A 24,495-nucleotide genomic window follows, 5' to 3' on the forward strand; every position below is an offset into this window, starting at 1 on the left:
AAAGGCAGTATAGACAATGAGGAAATATCAGTACTCAACATGTATGCACCAAATGGCATAGCATCCAAATTTCTGGAGGAGAAACTAGAGGAGCTCAAGGACAAAATAGATAAAGAAACTATACTAGTGGGAGACCTGAACCTACCTCTATCCGAACTAGATAAATAAAACCAAAAAAATAAATAAATAAGAAAGAGGTAAGAGAAGTGAATGAAATCTTAGAAAAATTAGAGATAGTAGACATGTGGAGAAAAATAAGTAGGGACAAAAAGGAATACACCTTCTTTTCAGCAGCACATTGCACATTCAAAATATTGACCATGTATTAGGGCATAAAATCATTACAAACAACTGCAAAAGAGCAGAAATAATAAATGCAACCTTCTCAGATTACAATGCAATGAAAATAATAATTAGAAAGGGTACATGAAGAGGCAAATTAAAAATTAATCGGAAATTAAACAATACAATTCTCCAAAACAGGTTAGTCAAAGAAAAAATCATCGAAACAATTAATAATTTCATTGACAAAAATGACAATGATGAGACTTCCTTTCAAAACCTATGGGATGCAGCCAAAGCAGTAATCAGGGGGAAATTTATAATCTTAAGTTCATATATTAACAAAATAGGGACATCAGATCAACAAATTGGGAATGCAAATTAAAAAACTAGAAAGTGGACCAATTAAAAATCCTTAGATGAAGACAAAATCAGAGATCCTAAAAATCAAAGGAGAAATTAATGAAACTGAATGTTAAAGAACTATTGATTTAATAAATAATATTAGAAGCTGGTACTTTGAAAAAATAGACAAAGTACTGGTCAGTCTAATTTAAAAAAGGAAAGAAGAAAACCAAATTGACAGTATCCAAGATGAAAAGGGAAACTACCTCTAATGAAGAGGAAATTAAGGGAATCACTAAGAACAATTATGCCCAATTATATGGCAATAAATGTGGCAATCTAGGTGATATGGATGATTACTTACAAAAATATAAATTGCCTAGACTAACAGAAGAAGAAATAGATTACCTAAACAACCCCATATCAGAAAAAGAAATTGAACAAGCCATCAAAGAACTCCCTAAGAAAAAATCCCCAAGTCCAGATGGATTTACAAATGAATACTATCAAACATTCAAAGAACAACTAATCCCAATATTATACAAAATATTTGACATAGTAATCAAAGACGGAGTTCTACCAAATTCATTTTGTGACACAAATATGGTACTGATCCCCAAACCAGGCAGGTCAAAAACAGAGAAAGAAAACTATAGACCAATCTCCCTAATGAATATAGATGCAAAAATCTTAAATAGAATATTAGCAAAAAGACTCCAGCAAGTGATCAGGAGGTTTATTCACTATGACCAGGTAGGATTCATACCAGGAATGCAAGGATGGTTCAATATTAGGAAAACCATCCACATAATTGACCATATTAACAAGCAAACTGACAAAAATCACATGATTATCTCAATAGATGCAGAAAAAGTCTTTGACAAAATACAACACCCATTCCTACTAAAAACACTAGAAAGCATAGGAATAGAAGGGTCATTCATAAAAATAATAAACAGTATATATCTAAAACCATCAGCAAACATCATCTGCAATGGGGATAAACGAGAAGCCTTCCCAATAAGATCAGGAGTGAAACAAGGATGCCCATTATCACCTCAATTACTTAACATTGTACTAGAAACACTAACTGTAACAATTAGAGAAGAAAATGAAATAAAGGTAGTAAAATAGGTAATGGGGAGACCAAGCTATCACTCTTTGCAGATGACATGATGATCTACTTAAAGAATCCTAGAGAATCAACCAGAAAGCTTATCGAAATAATCAACAACTTTAGCAAAGTCGCGGGATACAAAATAAACCCACATAAGTCATCAGCATTTCTATATATCTCCAACACATTTCAGTAACAAGAATTAGAAAGAGAAATTCCATTTAAAATCACCCTAGACAATATAAAATATTTAGGAATCTATCTGCCAAGACAAACACAGGAACTATATGAACACAACTACAAAACACTCTACACGGAATTAAAACTAGATCTAAACAATTAGGGAAACTTTGATTGCTCATGGGTAGGATGAGCTAACATAATAAAAATGACAATCCTGCCCAAATCAATTTACTTATTTTGTACCATTCCCACTGAACTATGTAAACCTTAAAATTTCTTAGACTTATAAATGTTGGAAATTTCACCATTGGGAAATTTCATACTTGGAAAATTTCTTAGTGATAGTCTATTGGAATGTGAACCCCATTGGCATGGGATGTTCCTCCTCCTCCCTTCTTAAGATTACTTTAGGACAGAAACCTTTTGCTGAACAATGGAAAGGGCTTTGACCTATGCTTAAGCACAGAACAGGAATTTCTTTGAGTCATGATTGATTTTAGAATTGATACAATAGAGATACTTGGAATGACAGAACCAGGTCTTGGAAATTACAATCTCCACCCTACTCAGTCCTAACAGGATTTAGGAAGGGCTGCAGCATAGATCAAAATTTAATTATTCCAATCTCTACCCTACTCAGGGTAACAGGATTTAGGAAGGGCTGTAGCAAAAGATCAAGATTTAATTATTTGAGAATATGACCTTCAACAGACATGTGCAAAACCACAGACCTCTGGGTGGTCCTGGGTTAAGCTAGAGCCACCATTGGCACAGGGAAAATGATGGACAGTGATTGGTAGATGTGAGAACTGAGGGGAGGGAACTTGGATGGTTTCCTTAAAGATAGAGGGGTCTGAGGACTGGGGGGTGGTGGGAGAGTTTTGGCTCTGAGTGGTTGGAGAGGTGCTCTGAGAAGCTTGCTCTGAAGGAAGCTGGAGGTGGGGGCCTCTGAGACTGTTTCTCCATTTTGGTCACGTGAGTAATAGGGACTGATCTCCTTTCTTTGTCCCAGCTATCTAAGGGATTGGGCCTTTTGGCCCAGCCTAAACAGAAGGGGTATTTAAGCCCTATTCCCTTCTCTCCCCTTTCTCTCTCCCTCTCTCTCTCTATCTCTAATTCCTTTCTTCCTCCTGTTTGTAATTAAACTCTATAAAAGGTTGACGGCTGACTTGAGTTTTCATTTAGGAATTACATAGCTGAATTCCTTGGCGACCTTAAATTAATATGTATCAGTCTTTTAAAGTGATTTCCTTGTCACAACTACCAAAAAACTTTTTTACTGAATTAGAAAAAACCATAACAAAGTTCATTTGGAAGAACAAATGATCAAGAATATCCTGGGAATTCATGAAAAAAATGCAAGGGAAGGAGGACTTGCAATCCCAGATCTCAAACTATACTATAAAGGAGTGGTCATCAAAACAATTTGGTACTGGCTAAGAGACAGAAAGGAAGATTAGTGGAATAGACTAGGGGTAAATGACCTCAGCAAGACAGTCTATGATAAGCCCAAAGGTCCAAGTTTTGGGGACCAAAACCCACTATTTGATAAAAAAAAAAACTACTAGGAAAATTGGAAGACAGTATGGGAGAGATTAGGTTTGGATCAATATCTCACACCCTAAACCAAGATAAACTCAGAATGGGTGAATGACCTGAATATAAAGAAGGAAACTATAAGCAGATTAGGTGAACACAGAATAGTATACTTGTCAGATCTTTGGGAAAGGAAAGACTTTAAAACCAAGCAAGAGCTAGAAAAAAATCACAAAATGTAAAATCAATAATTTTGATTACATGAAACAAAAAAGTTTTTGTACAAACAAAATTAATACATACAAAATTAGAAGGGAAGCAACAAATTGGGAAACAATCTTCATTACAAAAACTTCTGACAAAGGTCTAATTATTCAAATTTATAAAGAACTAAACCAATGGTACAAAAAACCAAGCTATTCTCCAATTGATAAATAGGTAAGGGATATGAATAGTCAATTTTCAGTTAAAGAAATCAAAACTATTAATAAGCACATTAAGGAGTGTTCTAAATCTCTAATAATCAGAGAAATGGAAATCATAACAACTCTGAAGTATCACCTCACACCTAGTAAATTGGCTAACATGACAGCAAAGGAAAGTAATGAATGCTTGAGGGGGTGTGGCAAAGTTGGGACATTAATGCATTGCTGGTGCAGTTATAAATTGATCCAACCATTCTGGAGGGCAATTTGGAACTATGCACAAAGTGTGCTAAAAGACTGTCTTGCCCTTTGATCTAGCCATATTGTACCCCAAGAGATAACAAGGAAAAAGATATGTACAAAAATATTCACAGTGTGCTCTTTATGGTGGCAAAAAAGTTGGAAAACGAGGGGATGCCCTTCAATTGGGGAATGGCTGAAGAAATTGTGGTATATGTTGGTGATGGAATACTATTGTGCTCAAAGGAATAACAAGGTGGAGGAATTCCATGGGGACTGGAAAAACCTCCAGGAATTGATGCAGAGTGAGAGGAACAGAATCAGGAAAACATTGTACACAGAGATTGATACACTGTGGTACAATTGAATGTAATGGACTTCTCCATTAGTGGCAATGCAGTGATTCTGAACAACTTCGAAGAATCTAAGAGAAAAACCACTATCCATATTTAGAGGAAACTGTGGGAGTAAAAACACTGAAGAAAAACAACTGCTTGAATGCATGGGTCGAAGGGATATGGTTGGGGATGTAGACTCTAAATGAACATCCTAGTGCAAACAACAACATGGAAATAGGTTCTGATCAAGGACACAAGAAATACCCAATGAAATTGCGCATCGGTTGTGGGAATGGTGGGTGGAGAGGAGGGAGGGAAATAAAGTGAGTATTGTAACAAAAAAAAATTAAATGTAATTTTAAAAAAAGAATCATTAGACTAAAGAAGGCCTAGAAGTTGTATTCCAAGAAATTATCAAGGAAAATTTCCCTGATATCTTAGAAGTACAAGATAAAATGAAAATTGAAAGAATTCACTGATTATATCCAGATAGAGGTCCCAAAATGAAAAATGCCCAGATTTTTATAGCCAAATTCCAGAGGTTCTAGATTAAAGATAAAAATACTACAAACAACTAAAAAGAAAAAAAAAAGCAACTATCATAGAGCCACAGTCAGGATAACAGAACATTTGATTGCTTCTACCTTAAAGGATCAAATAGCCCAGAATATGAAATTCTAGAGGACAAAAGAGTCTTCTCTTTTGTTGGAGGGGAGGGAACTGACATCTCTCTCCCCAGGGAGAGGGAAGCTAACTGTATCAAGCTTGTTTAGTCAAGGTCTCTGAAGGAACAGAAGTAACAGAGTATAAATTAATTTAAATTTTTAAAAAATTAACAGAGTGGGGTTGTCAGAGAGTTAAGAGGGAAGACAATGCATCCTCTCTCTATCTACTTGACTCAACTCCATCTTTACCTCACTCTGATCCTGACCCAGCAGGGAAGACTCCATTCTCTCCCTGATCTCATATTGCAGTTACATTTACAGTAGTCTATCTTAAACTATCAGCAACCATTATCTATAATGAAGACAAGCCAGAAGCCTTCTGAATAAGATCAGGGATGAAGCAAGGATGCCCATTAGCACCACTACTATTTATTATTGTACTAGAAATGGTAGGGATATCAATAAGAGCAGAAAAATTAGAATAAGCAGCAAGGAAACAAAGTTATGACCTCTTTGCAGATGATATGATGGTATATATAAAGAAACCCAGAGATAAACTAAAAAAAGTAGAAATAATTAACAACTTTAGCAAAGTTACAGGATATAAAATAAACCCACATAAATGATCAGCATTTCTATTCACTACCAACAAAGTCCAACAGAAAGAGATAGAAAAGGAAATTCCATTCAAAATAACTGTAGGCAGTAGAAAAACAAAACACTCTTCAAATAAAGTCACACCTAAACAACTGGAAATACATTAGTTGCTTGTGGATTGGTTGGGCCAATGTAGTAAAAATGATAATCCTACCTATATTAATTTACCTATTCAGTGCTATACAAATCAAACTACCCAAAAATATTTCAAAGAACTAGAAAAAATAATAAAATTTATCTGGAAGAACAAAAGACCAAGAATATGATGAGAATCAATTTTAAAAAATATGAAGGAAAAAGGGGGGAAAGGAAGAGTGCTGCTTTGTTCAACCTCAGCTAGGAAAGTATGTGTTGGCCAACTCAATTTTTTGCTATTCTGTGAATATTCCCAAATGACTACAAAAGTGCCACTGAGTTTTTGCTTTTGTAATTACAAATAAATTTTAGCAAATAGGTAAATTCACAGATATGGAATGTGCAAATAGTAAGGCCTGTCTACACCATGATTTGTTCAATCATTCCTTATATGCTAGGCAATTAATTAGTTTCTTATTCTTTCCACCAAAGGAGCTGCTTTAAAATGCTTTGTATATATGGTGCATTTTCCTTTTTCTTTGAAGTCTTCGTGATATCATTTTAGTTTTTCAATTTCAGAGTTATTTTAGATTACTCACTCCATGCAATTCAATTAGTTGCCAATTCTTGTCAATTCTGCCTCTACAATTTAATTTCCATCTCTCTTTCTCTTTATTCACAAAGATATCACCTATGTTGAATTCTTTATCAGTTCTTTCCTGGACTATTAAAGGCAACATGTTCCCAAAGGTTTATAATACATTCTGAAAAGAGTTTCAGTTAGGTTCCTAAAGTAGTTTCTCCTACTCTGGAAACTCCAATGATATTTTAAGTCATTTCCAAATTATCTCTTATCTTTCTTTACAAAGTTTTAGTGAAGTTAAAATTCACAAAATTAATGTGATGAATTTATAAACCTCCCTATCCTTGAATTAAATCTAATTTTTATTCAACAAATAAACCATATAGGTTATAAATTGTTCATATCTCATTTATGCCTTAAAATAATAAGAATATTGCTGGTTTGCACTTATAAAGATATACTCAGCAGGTAATATTGTGATGAATGTCATTTATCAAGCCTCCCTTTTCCTTGTTTTAAGTATGAGAATTCAAAGCAAACTAGGCGATTTGATAGTGTAAGCCAATTATAAGGAAAACTCTAACTAATGAATATTTTCTAAAAAGGTTTCCTTTTATGATCTCGTTACTATGTAAATCCAAAACAAAAATTTCATTAAGCCCATATTCAAAAAGACAAATGTGTTATAAGAAATAACAAGAAACATAGCAATTTTAGGTTTCTTAGTGAAAATTTAATATGGGTAGGAAAACTATATTATGTTCTCTTCTGTTATTAGTTGACCAATTCAAATTATTTCTGCTCTATAGAAGTATAAACTGAATAATAATGAACTTTTTTCTTGAAAATAATTTCAAGGATGTCTGATCAAATAAGCCACATGGCATACTTGTGATTTAGAGATAGAAATTACCTGTTCCTTTACCCAGAAACAGAAGAGTAATGGTACAAAGGATGTGGCAAACCTGGTATCAAAATAAAATGAACAATACTTACCATCAACAACCTCAAAGTCCTTGAAGGCTAGTTCTGAACCAGAATCATCCAGGAGGATTTCACCATTCAGAGTGAACATCATGGTGTGCTCATTCATGTCAACCATACAGCCTACAACATCTCCAGCTTGCCATGAGCGCCCATAATGTTCACTGCCCTGATGCCAACGTTGTGCCTGAGAAGAAAATCAGAATCACTTATTACAGGATTCAGAAAATAAACAATTCCACCATCTCACTCAACCATTCATTTATACTGCATCTAACTAGGCACAAGCTCATCTCTAGTTCTTCTCAGATGTACATAAAAGAACCTGCAACTCCTCAGCAAGGATTCAAAGTAGTAACAGTGAATATAAAATGGAGTCAAGTCTTTATTTCAACCCACAGGAAAAAAATATTGAGCATTTACAGCAATTTAAAAATTATAAATATGATTCTGTTTCCTCTCGGGTGAATCTCAGTTTCCCACTAGGCTTCTAAATGAGGTTAATGTATCTGAAGGATATGTCTTGCTTCAGGAAATTTTAATACTCACAGAATGGAAAGAAACTTGGAGAAACTTGGAATTGCTAGAGGAGTAATAGTTTAATATTCTGATGAAAACTACTTTCATTTCAATGGCACATATGCAGGTCTCTAGTTTTATGGTGCTGGTCTAATGGGAATAGTTGGGTTTTCTCTCAAAAATCAAACAACATTTATTAGGTGCATACTCTGTGCCAAGCATTATACTACACAATGGGGATACAAAAAAGGGCAAAAAAGAACTACTGCTTTCAAGGAACTTACAATAATCTAATGGGAGAGTAGAAAAAACAAACATATGAAAAGAAAATTATATGCAAGATGAATAAGAAATGAAGTGTAAGAATACTGGAAAGTTAGGTCAGGTCTAGATTATAAAAAGGCTTTAAATGACAAACAGTGTTTTTAATTCTGACCCTGGAGGCAACAATGAAACATTTATTGATTAGATAATAAAAAAGCACTAAAAATTTTAGATTTCATAATTAAGCTCAGAAATTTTTTAAATGGATTCACTACATAGTGAGTCAACAAGATAGTAACTATCCAAAAAAGCCACTTCCCACACTTTCATTGAAGAAAATAAAGTAATACTCCACTTTTATGGAATGTAATTGTATAATGGAGTCATGTTGATTCCAAATATTTACCCAGTGATTTAGAAATAAATAACCCTTTTTAGTTTAGAACTATTCTACTTTAAGAAAGTCACCAAAGAACTTTCAACCAAAAAATATTTTTTAAAACCCCTGCTCACTTTCCAGTGGTAATGTATTCATAACAGTGGGTTTCTGGGGTGATAATTGGGATATGACACATTCTTATAAAAATTGGCATTTCTTTTTATTTATTGTCCTCTGTATTCAACTGTATTTTAGGTTTTCCTTATTAATACCATGGACAAATGTCAATGAACTAAAAGCCATATGGGCTACCAGATTACTAAAAATAATATCTGGGGAAAAGTCAATGGCAACTATATTCTAAAAGTTAAATTTGTGCCGTTTCTGAGACACTTAACACAAAGTAAAGTATACTTACCTTGAAGCCATCAAAAGCAAAAGCTTGTTCATCAGAGCCAAGCTCTTGATCAGGTTGGCAACCTAGCCTACTCCATCCAACTCTCATGTCTCCAGCAGTGACAGCCTCAAATTCAAAATACCATCTTCCTGTCTTCACAGCATAAGTCTTCTCAGCACGGAAGATTCGGAACTTTTCTCCAGTACCACTGCATACTTCCGTTCTAGTGGCTGTTTAATTTGGAAAAAAATCTAGAGATTACATGCTAGATAAATTAAATAGGGAAGAATTTTCACAACTTTGATATTCATTTTGTAAGCACTATATTTAAAGAATCTAGGAATTGGGGGTTTTTTAGACCTTAATTTTTCAAGAGATTAGAGTCAATAATAATTTATATATAAAAATGTTGCTGTAATTAGTTTTATCTAATGTACTTTTAGGAAATTATTTTAATGGTTTGGTTTTATATTACAAATATTTTCAGGTTATTCCTATTTCATGAGAGGTCTTTTATAAAAAGTAAAACAGATACATAAAACTAATAATAAAGTGACTCAATCTGGAAGTGCAAGGAACATTTCACATCTGCAGTACTATCTAAACATTAAGAAAAATTAACAGCAATAAATTTTGTCTCCTTCCCCATTCCCATATTATTGGGGGAAAAACAAATTCCTTATAATATGCAGAGTCAAAACAAATTCTTTTAATGACTGTAACAAACATGTGTGTGTGTGTGTGAGTGTGTGTGTGTGTGTGTGTGTGTGTGTGTGTGTGTGCACATACCCTCATTCTGTATCCCCAATCCATCAACTTTCTTAATGGAGAAAATATTTTATCATTGGTCCTCCAGAAATATGAATTATTATTATGTTAGTTATCATTCCTACTATTTTTAAGGTTGTTTTATACTATTGTCTTATGGCATTGATAATTCTACTGATTCTGTTAATTTCATTCTTCAACATCAACTTATAAAAGTCCTCAGACTTGAATGTTCACTTTTATAACACTGGTATTACAGTGCAAATCATTCTTGTTTTGATTACTTTGCTCTATATCACTCACAAAAGTCTTTCTATATCGATTTGAAATCATTTAGCTCACTTCTTAAATTAGAACTCCATCACATATATGTATCATTTATTCAGGCATTCCTCAATAGTTGGACATCTTCTGAATTTCCAGATTTTTGTCACTATAGAAAGCTGCTATAATTATATTTACATTTAGAATAACTTTTTTTTTCTTTATTTGATCTCTTTTGGGAACAGGAATAGCAGTAATGTAGTCAGATAAAAAGGCACACATATTATTTATTACTTTCTTGTGTATAATTCCAAATTCCCTTCCAAAATCATCATTTTCACTTACAAGCCTATCAATAACTCATTAATGTCCCTTTTCTGTAGCCACTTCAATATTTATCATTCCTGCTATCATTGTAATCATTCTGGTGGGTGTGAATCAGAATCTCAGAATTGCTTTAATTCACATTTCTGTAATTATTGATTATTTGAGGTCTTTCTGGCTACCAATATTACTACCAATGTGGTGAATATCCCTCAATCTGCAAAATGTATTGCAATTAGTGTGGCAAACCCCCCACCTCACAAACGGACACAGAATGATCTTCACATAAGAGGTATTCAATAAATGTTTGAGGGAATGAAAAAATCAAGTAATGATTTGGAGCATATTTTCAAATGGTTATGAATATTCTATGTTTCTTCACTTGAGCATTGTCTGCTCACATTCTTAGACACATTACCAGTTAGGGAATGATTCTTTTAAATATTTTTCAGCATATTTTTCCTTGGTTGCATAATTCATGATCCTCTCCCCGTTCTTTCCTCCCCCATCCCAAAGCGAACAAGCAGTTCCAAGGTATTATACATATATCATTATTCAAAAACTATTTCCATGTTATTCATATCTTCAATAGAACGATCCTTTAACATCATAACCCCAATCATATCCCTATCATTATAAATGATTGATCATATATTTTTCTAATGCATTTCTGCTTCCATAGTTCTTTCTCTGGATGTGGATAGTATTGTCACAAGCCCTCAGAATTGTCCTGGGTCATTGCATTGCTGCTAGTAGAAAAGTCTTATTACATTCAATTGTGTCATAATGTATCAGTCTCTGTGTACAATGTCCTCCTGGTTCTGCTCCTTTCACTCTCCATCAATTCCTAGAGGTCTTTCCAGTTCACATGGAATTCCTCCAGTTCTTTATTCCTTTCAGCACAATAATATTCCAGCAATAACATATACTACAATTTACTGAGCCATTCCCCAATAGATGGACATTTTCCAATTTTTTTGTTACCACAAAGAACGAAGCTATAAATATATTTGTACAAGTCTTTTTCCTTATTGTCTCTTTGGGGTACAAACCTAGCAGTGGTATGATTGGGTGAAAGGGTAGGCATTCTTTTAAGAATGGCTCTTTTTCTTATAAATTTGAATCAACTCTTCATAGAGCTTGGAAATGAAATATTTATCAGAGAAATGTCCTACAAAATCCTCCTTTCCCCCCTGCCACAGCCCTAGATATTTCATTTTTACTATTAGCTATATTATATTTGTTGTAAAAAATTAATCACGTGATAAAATTACTCACTTTTATAGGAAAGTATCATTTATGCCTGTTTTCTAGTGTTTTACTTAACAGAAATAGATGTTGAGTTTTATCAAAAGCTTTTTCTACATCTATTGATATAATCATATTTTATTATCAATGTGGCTAATTAAGTTTATAGTTTTACTCATATTAAATTAACTATGAATTTCTGGCATAAATCTAATATTGTCATACTATATAATCTATTTCCTTTGATGATTTAGCATCTGATAATAATTTAATTAAAATTTTTGTACTTAAATTTGTTAGGAATATTATCATGCCCTTCATGAAGGGCTCTGTCCCAAGCCCTCTTCTCCCTCTATACTATTTCACTTACTAATTTTGTCAGTTATCAGAGATTTAATTATCATCTTTATATTATTAATTCTTAGTTCTACTTATCCAATACTAACTCTCTATAGATCTCTCGTTTCCCATCTCTACTACTTTACAATATCTCCAACATGATTTCCAGCATTCATCGTAAAATTAACATGTTTGAAACTAATTAATTTCTCCCTGAACTCTCCTCCTTCAAACTTTCCTATTACTGTTAAGTGCACTACAATCCCAAACAATTGTTTGATAATAAAATGAAACAAAACCAAAAGAAATACCATGATCTTGATCAGGAGCTTCAAGATTGTAACCATAACCCAGTAGTGTACGGACAGCTTCTCTGAGGCTGTCTTTATTTGATTTCTTGGTACGGTCATCTAGAAGAGCATAGGGAACTAAGCGAGGATTTCTTCGGTTCTTTACATCCTAGAGAAGGAAAAAAGGTGTGGAAATCATCAAAATAATACAAGCTTTGGTAGGAAACTGGGGTTAAAATAGATCAGTAATCCATAACCTATTAAGTATATCAAATTACAAAGCCTCTTTCCTGTCACAGGTACTATCAACACATGAAAAAATGCATTAATCAAATGAGTAAATATATTGATTTAAAACTGATTCTTTACATCAAATGAAGAAAAATGTGGAATAAAAACCTCTTTTATCAAATGTGCTTGATCTTCAAATCATCTGTTATAATATTAGTTCTATATGTCAAATTGGAAAATAATTACTGGCCACTCCAGTAATTTTCAGGCAAAGTGCAAGCTAAGTCTGTCTGAGAAAAAGTAGCATTAAATTTAAAGTACTTCAAAATATTTTAAAAGCTATAATAGTGTTTGTTTATACTAAATTGAGTTTCTGTAATGTGAATATAATGAAAAATAATTTCAACATATTTTGATTTTTCTGTTTTGTTGGATAATTACTAAATGCTCATTTTATTGTATTCTATCATAAGACTAATGTATGTTTGATTATGCCAGTAAAGAAAAAAAGAATAAAAAGAATATATCCATGAGAAGATTTCAGAAACATCATGGAAGATGGCTCAGGTTTGGAAAATTCACTGAAAATCATTTGTACACAAAGAAAGACAAGGTGATATCTGTCTTTTGACATCAGTTTTTTGGTAGAATTCTGTTTCATATGAGAAATTGCCAAATTCCATTAGCAACAGGCTCTAGACCTGTGATTGAATGGTATAGAAATATCAAAGTGTGAAATGGAGATTTAAACCCCAGACTTCAATCCCCAGAAGTCCTTGGTAATTCCCAGAATTCCCTAAAATCTCACCTGAGTCCTCACCTGGGCTGAGAACACAATGTGCATTCAAATTGACTCTCTGCCTACTTTGGGTCTTTCTGCTTCTGCTTCTAAGGAAACGCAGGAAAGATGTGAGTGGCTGTGAATGGGCTATGTGCCCTAGACACGTGCTTTCTTATTTTGTATTTTCTTTATCCTTGATTTCTAATGATCTTTCCTAAACCTCTAAATATAATACTTTTAGTAGAGAAACTAATTTAATTTTTACAGTTTGGCTAACCACAAGGGTTGTGACGAAATATCCTCAATCTTCTTAACTTTCCTAAATCTTTACTGTGACTAAGTTCAGCTTTTAATAACTACTGCCTAGATTTTTTTAAGCCAAGTTTCTCCAACAATTTTTAGAAAACCATCTTGATCAGCTCCTGCCTGCAGCCATCTGCTTTGGACTTTCTTGATTCAATATTGCTCACCTGGTCCCAGCCCTTCCCGCCCAGCCCAGCTCCTGCTGCCTACCTGCTTCTTCACTCCAGCAATCTGGACCTGTGCTCTCCCTTACCTTGCCCAGCCCAGCCCAGGCCCCAGCAACTCCGTGCTCTAACCCAGTTGGCTCATTGCCCCAGGCCCAGCCCCAGGACCCAGGCTGCTGGTAGCAGGCCCAATTTCTTCAGGATCAAAATCCAGCTGGTAAAAAAAACAGGGGTGATTTTTCCTTAGGCTATGATTAGCCTCCATGTGGCAGGGAACATGGGGGGGGGGGGAGAAAGAGGAGAAGGTAGATACTTTCTAAATAGGAATTTACAAGCATGGCTGCTTTAACAGGATATCTTTTGACTGTACTGATTCTTTCACTTAACTCACCTGGGAGTCAGGAGAGAATTTCAACTCCCTGCAATTCTTGGGTCAAATTTGAGATTCCAAAAACCCACCCTCACTATGGGGAAGCAGCTCAGTGGCTGAGTGAATTGAGAGCCAGGCCTAGGGACAGGAGATCCTGGGTTAAAATGTGGCCTCAGACACTTCATGGCAGTGTGGCCCTGGACAGGTCATTTGACCCACTTTGCTTACGCCTTACCAATTTTCTGCCTTCTGACAATAGGCATCTAAATGGATAATTAAAAAAAAAAAAACAAACCCCAAGGAACTTTAAAGAGACTGGAGGTTATATTTTTAAGACTTTTCGGACTCCCATACTTTATAAAAATCTCTGTATTCTATTGCATTTTACTGATTGTTTTGTTTAAGTTTTAACTTGTTGGTTTAAGTTCATATATTACTGTATTCAATACTATTCTGTTATAATGAATCTTTTTAATGTACTGGGTTTTAACTACTGTTATATTCTGTTACTTTCCCCCTATAATCACACTGAACAAACATGAATGAGCCCATATAAAAACAGCTTTTCTATTTTAGACTTTGTAAATTGTCACATAGAGGATAGATGGACTCCATCAGAAAACTGCTACAATTATATAACAACCTTTGGAAAATTTAATGAGCCAAATATCTCAAATTGATTTTAAGGGTTCTTTAGACTTGATTTTTAGAATTTTTTTAACAATCTCTGGTCATTTTGCCTGCTCCTAACAGGAGATAAGGCCCGTTTTAGTAGCTGAAATGAAATACAATTATAATCCCCAACTCCTGCATTTATAAAAATGTGAATGGAAGCTGGGAAGTTAATCCCAGGACATTGTACCCGTAGAAGACCCCAAAAAAGGAGCATCTCTCATTTATAACTCTTCAGCTCACTTTACCATTTCACCAGAATGATATATAGAATTCTTGATGATGTTAAAAAACCCAAAATAAGTTTTACTTTGTTTAAAAATATGTTTACCAAGGTTGAAAGATTTGCTACGTTTGTAAAAATTGTGACAAATATTCATCAGTTCATAGGATTTTAAAAATGCCATACAGCAACTCATGTAAAATGATAGTGAGTTTGTTTGTTATTGTAATTAACTGGACTATTGAGAATTTTGGGGATATTGATACCTACATATTTGTACTACTATTCTTTATAAAGAATAGTTACCTTGTAAAATTCATTTGCTTGTACTCACAGTGGATCATGGTCAGATATGAAGAGGAAATGGATCTCATTTTTAGTGAGAAAGCCTTGTATTCTATATTTTCTTAGCTGACACAGTGTGTCAATGTTATAAGCTACATTTTTGAATTTTAAAACTCTTTTATTATTATATTTTTCTTGCATGTGCAATATACTATTTCAGTCTTTTATTTTTTCTCTCCTTTTTATGTTTGAAGCACATGTCACCAGTATTAAATATTCTTTAACTTTTTTGATTTATCAGTAATATAAGTTTAAAATACATTGCTATAATGTCAAAGCATGCTCCGAAAGCTTGAGACTATGAAAATGATGCCACTAATTTCTTTAAAAAATTTATGCGAGGGGGCAGCTGGGTAGCTCAGTGAATTGAGAGTTAGCCCTAGAGACGGGAGGTCCTAGGTTCAAATCTGGCCTCAGACACTTCCCAGCTGTGTGACCCTGGGCAAGTCACTTGACCCCCATTGCCTACCCTTACCACTCTTCTGCCTTGGAGCCAATACACAGTATTGACTCCAAGATGGAAGGTAAGGGTTTAAAAAAAATTTATGTGACTTTGTTTAATGATTCTGTCTGATTCCTGGACAAGATATACAAAAAAGCCATTTCACAGGGCCAAAGAAGCAAAGCTAAACCAGAATTGTGCCAAAAGAGCACACAGGTCAACAAATAAACCAATCCAGGAAGGATTGATGTACTTCTAAGCCAATACAAAGGACTTGAACCTAGTGTGAAGACTCAAGGTTGCAACACTTAACATACATTAAGACATAGCCCTTCCTTGTATCTACACTTTTTGTGAAAATACTTACAGATGAGTATCCCAAACTTGGCTCCTAACCTGGCTCCTATAATCGAGTCCCTTTTTCTGTCTTTCATAGTGTGGCAAACTTTCTGTAGTCCTGGTTACTGACTGGGTAAATGCTTACTTGCTTATATCATTTTAATTGGGCCCTAATTCAAGGACCTGTTATAGATTTATTTTTCCTTTACTTGGAATTTTTACACATAAGACTTTAATAGTCTATATTTTCATCCAGAAATTTTCTTTTTTATTTGTATTTTTCTGATGTCTTTTTAATTTCTCTTGCCAATTGATTCATATACCTCATAACTCAGCCATGCATCCCTAAGTGATCCTGTGTTTTTCAATCACCCTCTTCAAGGGGGGAATGTAAAAATATTATTATTTTAAATTGCAAAGTTTGAATTCTTTTTAATAATTTTAGGTTAAGAAACATGCTATCTCTCCAAATCCAGAAACTGAACTGTTTGGAGAAGACACCATGAAGATGCCACCAGACCACAAGCTGCACGAAAAGATCAAGAATGAACTTTGGGTGTGGCTGATTGAACATTTATTTGTATTTATACTTTCATGCCAAAGGGGACTGCACCCAAACTTGTTTTTTGTCCATGTGTCTAGCAATTATTGGTTTTGTTCTTTTCCTCTTATCCTCAAATTATTCTAATCTTTAAGTTGATTGTTTTCATGATCCTTTTTGGGGAAACCTTTCCCAATAAGAATCAAACAGGGGAATGTAAAATGGAGATTTGACCCCCAGATTTCTATCCCCAGAAGTCCTTGGTAATTCTCAGAATTCCCTAAAATCTCACCTGAGTCCTCACCTGGGCTGAGAACACAATTTGTATTTAAACTGAGTCTCCACCTACTTCGGGTCTCTGCTTCCGCTTCTAAGCACACACTTCTCTCAAGATGTAGTAAGTGAAATTGAATGAGCTATTCAGCCCTCCTAAACAGGTGCTTTTCTCTTATTTATTTTATTTTCTTATTTCCTTGATTTCTAATAATCTTTAATAAACCTCTAAAAATATAATACTTTTAGTAGAGAAACTAATTTAATTTTTACACCAGGAAATATCTACCACTGCATGGTGGAGCCTTCTGTGAAATTTTTAGTCTCAGGGAGGTTATGTGGAACAGGGGTATACACAGCCTATAACAATTCCAAATGGTACCTGAACCAGATAAAAATGTAACTAGGAAATATTTAATAAAATAAATGAATAAAACAAAAACATATATATGCCAGTAAATAGTTTTCTAAGTCAATATGAAGCTGCAGAGATTTTTATGTATGGTTTAGTGGCCCTCCATTTTCTATTTGAGTTTGACACCATTGGTGTAGAAAAATGAAAAGCTGTTAAGAGTCATCCAAACAATTTGCATCAAAGGAAATGAATCCAGATCATCTTGATTTTAAGGTCAATTTTTGCCTCTATGTCATGCTGCCTTTTTCATTAGAATAGGTATGGTTGTTATAACAGGTCTTGAATTTTATATGAATTGGCAATATAAACTTGAAAATATCACCTAACCTCATCTTTAAAAGAAGAGATGAAGATTAATTAGATTATGTCTAAGATGCAGTTTTAAAAACTCTGCTACAATTATCATCTTCTAAACTTTCTAACCTCTTCAACGAAAGAAATTATTCCCAGTTTATCAAAATTACAAACTTAAGTTAGTGGAAATTTCCAGATACCTGCTGGATGCCATAAGTCCAACCTTGCCTGATGCGATCTCGAGCCCATACATTGTGAGCATTTTCAGCCAATTTGTCCACCATTGCTTCCTGGGAAGGTGTGAGTTTTATAAAGCTCAGATCCATTGGAGCTGGCTTGTAACCACTTGATAACTGATAACTGAAATGAAAAAAACACAATTTAGCTGGCCCTTTTTACAAAGGCAATATGTAAAATTTCCAACAATAACAAAACAGTTTTATAACCTTGGCCCATAACGCCTCCCACTTCTGCAAAGTAGGAGAGTAAGTATTTTTTCATATTTCTGCTTTGAGATGAAGCTTGTCCTTTTATCCTTATTTTGTAGATGTCTAGTAAATGGAAGAGTAAGTCTAGAGCAGTATTTCATTATTACAAAGCCTAGTGATTTACTATATCCTTCCAAATAAGTGTCTTTTGAAACATCCGATAGAAAAAAGTAGCAGAAATTACTACTTTGTAGCAATCATGTAGCCCTGATGATGAAATATCATCATTGATAACACTCTTATAATTATAAAAAAATTGCCTTTAAAACAATTTTAGTTCAGCTATATTAAATTCACTCAATGTCAAATATGAGTCACAGGGTATGAAAGAAGCTGAATTAATCACGGTTAGACTAAATGATTTTTCTAAACTGCAGGCCTGATTATGTGCCTCCCCCCTCCCTTTCTAATTTCTTTCCTCTTAAACTCCAGATCTCTCTATTACCTTCAGGATCAAATAAAGAACCCTTTATGGGACATCTGAAACCTTTTCAACCTGGTAGCTTCCTAGACTTTCTAATCTCCTTAAACTTTTCTCTTCTCTGCAACACTAGCCTCTTTATTGTTCTTCACACAACACACTCCCATCTAAAAACTCTATACTTTTCCCTCGCTATCTCTCATACCCAAAAGTTTCTCCCTCTTCATCTTTGCCTCCTACTTTTTTCAAGAATTACTCTAAATACTAACTTCAGTGGGAGTCCTTTCATGCCTTTTCTTCTCCTTCCCAGTGTCTTCCCACTGAAATTACCTTCCATTTGCTATCTACCTATCTACCTACCTACCTACCTGTCTACCTACCTACCTATCTGTCTACCTACCTATCTACCTACCTATCTGTCTATCTTTCTTTCTATCTATCTAGCTAGCTATGTTGCTTGACATTATAGTTATTTTCATTTTGTCTCCTGTTATTGAATGTGAGTCCCTTGAATACAGGGACCAAATTTTTCTTTTTTAATATTCCCGTCATTTAGCACTGTGCCTAATACATATTAAAATTACTTATGGGCCAAATGGTGAATGGCCTGACTGACTATAGTTACTAATAAACTATAATTGCAAGAGGAACTCCAATTAAAGTTTAATTTTTAGTTTTAATTTAAAAAAAAAACCTAAGATACAAAAACATCTAATATTCCTGTAAGAATGGTATCATTTGCCCTTAGAACAAATATTTCTACCTTTTAAATGAAGTAACCATGCAAACTTTTTTTCATAACCATTAGATTCAATAAATGTCATCTTGATTTCATTTTTAAAACAACTACACATTTTCAAAAAGGTCATGGGTCTACTTTTCCTTTTTGACTTGTCTAGTCAAGAGATAAATTTTAACACATTTGGCATTGTAGAATAGGAATTCTAACATATTAATATGTTATCCTGATAAATGGAGAGGAATCTGATAGAATGCTAGATTATACCAATTACTTTATATAATTTGATTTCCCTAGATTTTTTAATAGAAGTAGAATATGCCATTGTCATAAAAACTATCCCTTCTCAACTATCTGTAGGTAAGTTTTAGTTTGGATTTTTTTCAAGTGAAAAGGCTAGAACATATCCAGAGGTGAGAAGCCAGGGTGATGAAAAAATTAGAAGCCAGACAGTTTGTAAATAAGCATTGATTAAACACTTATTATGTGGCTACTTACTCTGCTAAAACTCTTGTTATATGAAGAAATCGAAACAATTAAAAAGCAATTCCTGTTGTTGGGAAGTTTCCCTTCCAATAAAGAGATAATCTGCAAATAACTACGAATATATAAGATAGAGTAGATGGAAAACAATGAGAGGAGATGACATTAGTATCTGAGAGGGGGGGGGTACCAAGAAAGGCTTCCTATATAAAAATGAACTTGAGATGAATTTTGAGGGAAGCCAGGCAAACCAAGAGGTAGATTTGAAGGGGGCAATCAACATTATAGGAATGGGAGAAATCCAGGACAAAATCAGATACAAGAAGTGGTGTGTAGTATTAGAGGAACTGCAAGTGAGCCAGTGTGGCTAGATTACAAAGTGTAGAAAAGAGGAAAAGGAAAGAAGACTGGAATGGTAGGATGGGGTCAGGCTATGAAGAGTTAAAAAAGAGAAGTTTATATTTGCTTCCACCTATTGATAAAGGCCTGACCAGAGAGAGAGATAAACTAGAGTTGCTTAAACTTGAAAGAAATTGACACAGAAGAGCCATGTCAGTAGTGTTCCAATATTTGAAAGGCATTTATAAATAAGAGGTGTTAGTCTTATTTTATTTTATCCCAAAGAGCAACAATAGGCACAAATAGAAGCTGCAGGGATGCAGATTAAGTTTGGTATAAGGAAATATTCCTGACTTTCAAATGTGTAATGAGTTATTAGTTCATTGCACGAAGGATAGGAGGAGATTAGATGATTAATTACCAGGGAAGTTTTAGAGAAGATTCTAACTAGCAGTAGTTGACTTCTTAAATATCTTCTAAGATTGTATAGTTCAATACTAATCTAATTTCCTTTGATCAATTTGATGTGGTTGTTAACAATTTATTATAGAAAAAATTAAAATATCCATTTATTCCCTCTTCTCATTCACATACTGTTTCTCCTGTACACCCACCCAAGTCCAATTTACTGAATTTTTTTAAAATGTTAACATTATAGAGTTCTTATCAAACATTGACAATTAAATCAAGTCATACAATAATAGTAATAGATCTCAAGTATCATCTTTATAATAAAGATAAAGATTGCAAATTTCATACACAAGTTGAGTTGAAAATGCTATTGCTTTTCTGTAATGGGTTTACCTAAACAAAGGTTTGACTACAACACTGAAAAAAATTTTTAATCAATCCCCTTACAGTGTTGGTGAAGTATTGGCACAGGAGTTGCCCTAGCAATGGGATGCTGCTCTGTTCCCCCTCTTCCCAGTGCCCAAGGACATTTTTGCATGCCCCACCCCTCTGTCTAGTCACCCCAAAGCAAGCACTTCCTCATTCTAGTAATGGGGGGGGGAGAATGAGGAGGGCTCCCTGACAGTTTGAATTTGCCCTCTGGGCACTCAAACTGGAAAACCTTCAGTAACACTGACTATATCATACAAGCAGTATTTGGGCTAAATGACAAATCAGACAAATCAATGCACAAGCATATAAACCAGATCTAAGTCCATCATAAATCTCTACTTTTTTTATTATTCTACAGATGAAGGAGAAAATACCATTGCAGACTACCTATAGTGAGGGGAGTTGCTATAAGAGCATTTTATCTTAGAGAAGGCACACTAAATTACAGCCTTTCTTTGTGATAGACTTCAGATGTATAGCAAAAAAGTCTCTCTAAAAGTTCTTGTACAACAACTTCAGGGAGGAATTACAGTTGCTGTCAGCATTCTCTCCATTAAGTTTCTCCTTCTACATGCACAGATACATACAAAACACCCTAGGTTTGGCTTGAAACTCAGGTTAAAATAAAACAAAAAGCCATTTCCCTACTTTATAGCACACAAATGTTATTAATATGGTGACAAACAAAGATGAAGATAGGGAAAGGAAAAGGCAAAAATAAAATTATATCTTAATTTTATTAAATTCCAATTTTAAAAAATCTTAAAATGTAATCATTTTAATTTAATTATTTAATTAAATTAATTTTAACTATTTTGTCACATACAAAATAATTTTACTCTAAAATTTCATTTAAATCATTTTAGCTAATTTAGGATTTTCTTCTAGCCATTGCAAAAGCTGCTGCTTTTACCATTTCAATTTGTATTCATAAATTCAACTGATAGATGAGAAATCTGTTCTTATCCTTACCAAAATTTTGTTAGACTTTGTTAGATGCTGAGTAGACAAAGAAGATTAAAACAATCTCTATCCTTACTAAAGTTATAATCTAGAAATGGAGCTGAGACAGTATGGCATTAATGAACATACAAAGTAGACTGAATATTAGTGTAGTAAGAGGAGTATATTGAATGCTTCTAAAAAAGTTTAAAAGAGAGATTATTTCCATTTAGTTCATGGAAAGGTAGAATTTTTCCTTTGATTTCAAATATTCTTAAGAAGATATAGAACAAGACCACCGAAATATATAATTATCTTAGCCATAGGCAAAAATAAGAAGAGGTAACCTTTATGACATTTTCATCTGGCATTTCATCTGGCATTATACCCAAGTATAAATACACTAGAAAACCAAAATGGTTCTTTATACCCATCACTCCTTATTCCCAACCACTCTCTTTCTAACTTCTCTCTTTCTCTGACAAACTTAATCAAATCAGTACTGTTATTGCCTGTAAAATTATATGTCAATCATCTATCCTATTGTTCAACTCTACATCCCTATGATTTCTCAGTATAAAATCAAACATTCACTCATTTAATCAAGAAGGATTTATTAAATCTTATTTTGTGCAAGGCATTGGGCTAAACCCTGGGGATATGAAGAAAATCAAAGGAAACAGGAAAAAAGTATGTGGTCTCGAGGATCATATATTCTCATGTCAAGACAATATATAAATAATATAAATACAGATATGTACAAGGTATATATAGATATATTATCAATGTAGATATGAGATATAAACAAAGTGTATATCCTGCAATGGAAGGCCATAAGCAGGTAGAGGGAGCTGGGAAAGTCCTCCTGCGCAATGTAGGATTTGAGCTGGATCTTGAAGGGAGTTAGGGACACTAAGAGGCAGAGGTAAAAGGGCAAAGAATGTCAAGTCACTGCAAAGATAAGGAGAAAAGCTATTAAGGAATCAAAAGAAAGTGGTCTCCTTTGGCTGTATCACAAATGCAAGAAAGGAACAAGGCAGGAAAGATAGGTTGGCTCCAGGTAATAAAGGGACTGGATAAAAGAGACACAAAAAGAAACCATGAAACTAAGAGGCAGAGGTGAGAAAGTAAAGCATTCCCAGATTGAGTGAAAGCTAATGAAAAGTCCAGGAAATAGGAGATGGAATGTTTTGTTCAAGGAACTACAAGTAGCCAGGATAGTGTATGAGGATATATAGGTGGCATATTGAAAGGAATTTTCAACTTGGAGTCAGGAAGACCTGGATTTGAATTCTACTTCAAATAAGCATTAGCTGTGTGTGACCCTGAGCAAAACTTCTAATTTCATTCTGCCTCAGTTTTCTCATCAGTAAATGGGAATAATAGAACCTACTTTACATAATTTTTGTGAGAAGCAAATGCTAACATATGTAAAATACTCTCCAAATCTTTAAGTACTATATAAATGATAGTTATTGTTGCTACTGTTATGTATATAAGGTAGAACAGATAGAATGGAAAAGTGAAATCACCAAGTTACAAAGAGCTTTAAATGTCAAACAGAGGAGTTTATCATTTAATCCTGGAGGTAATAGAAAGCAACAGGAGTTTCCTGAGTAGGAAATAATTTGGTCAGATCAACTTCTAAAAAATCACCTTGGCAACTGAATGCAGGATGAATTCAAATAGGGAGACTTTAGGCAGGGAGACAAATTAAAATATTTTTATAACAGTCCTGGGAAAAGTGATATGGGCCTAAACTATGGTTGTGGCTCTATGGGTTGAGAAAAGGGGACAAGAGATACTCTGAAAATAGAAACAAGATTTGGTAAAGCATAGTGTATATATAGGAAGAAAGTGAGGAATAAGAGATGACACTGAAGTTGTATGTCTAGGTGACTTGGAGAATACTTGTGCCCTCAATGGCAATAAGAAAGCTTTGAAGGGGAAAGAGCTTTGGGGAAAAGATAATGAGTTCTATTTTGGACATGTTGAATTTAAGATGCTGATTGCACATTCACTGGTTACATAGAAAGAGAACTAGGAGAGAGTAATGTCAGGAAAAAAGTAGAAAGGAGAAAATGCCCTGAAAGAGGAGGTGATCAATGGAGTTAAAATGGTATAAGAGAAGTAAAGGGGCCTCATGACTGAGAAAAGTTGATGAGATTTGTTCATTAAGATATCATTGGTAACTGTGGAGAGGCTGATTTCAGATAAATGATGAAGACCAAAGCCAGAATGAAGAGAGTTTATGAGAGAGTGAGAGGACAAGAAATGGAAACACCAGTTTTGATTAGTTTTCTTAAGAAGTTTAGCCACAAACAAGAAGAGAGATCTAGAAAAATCTAGAGCACTGATGGCCAGATCAAATGAGAGTTCTATAAGGATAGAGCAACTAAGGACATGTTTCTAGGCAAAAAGGAAGGAATTAGTATATAAGGAAAGATTGAAAATAGGAGAAAGGGGATAATAGTGGAGGTACTTTGTTGGAGAAACTAGGAAAGGATGAGAGAGATAGTGGATGCCTGTCTGCTAGGAGAAATGCCACCATTTCATCTGATAATGGAGCGAAAGAGGATGAAGGGAGACAATCTGAGTGATGTGAAGTGGAGAGAAGGAGCTGTT

At 34.2% G+C, this 24,495-nt stretch overlaps 1 protein-coding gene across 2 annotated transcripts in view; it reads right to left on the reverse strand.

Annotated features, from left to right (window-relative positions):
* Positions 1–24,495, reverse strand: part of RYR2 (ryanodine receptor 2) — a 760,518-nt gene that overhangs the window by 300,269 nt on the left and 435,754 nt on the right. For both annotated transcript variants that reach the window (XM_056816085.1, XM_056816086.1), the window contains 4 exons: positions 17,816–17,975; positions 12,244–12,391; positions 9,011–9,219; positions 7,443–7,617 (listed from right to left, as the gene is read on the reverse strand). In XM_056816085.1, coding sequence (XP_056672063.1) covers positions 7,443–7,617; positions 9,011–9,219; positions 12,244–12,391; positions 17,816–17,975 — 692 coding nt within the window. The remainder of the gene's footprint in view (positions 1–7,442; positions 7,618–9,010; positions 9,220–12,243; positions 12,392–17,815; positions 17,976–24,495) is intronic.

The sequence above is a fragment of the Monodelphis domestica genome, chromosome 2 (assembly GCF_027887165.1).
Source record: "Monodelphis domestica isolate mMonDom1 chromosome 2, mMonDom1.pri, whole genome shotgun sequence".
NCBI lineage: Eukaryota > Metazoa > Chordata > Mammalia > Didelphimorphia > Didelphidae > Monodelphis > Monodelphis domestica.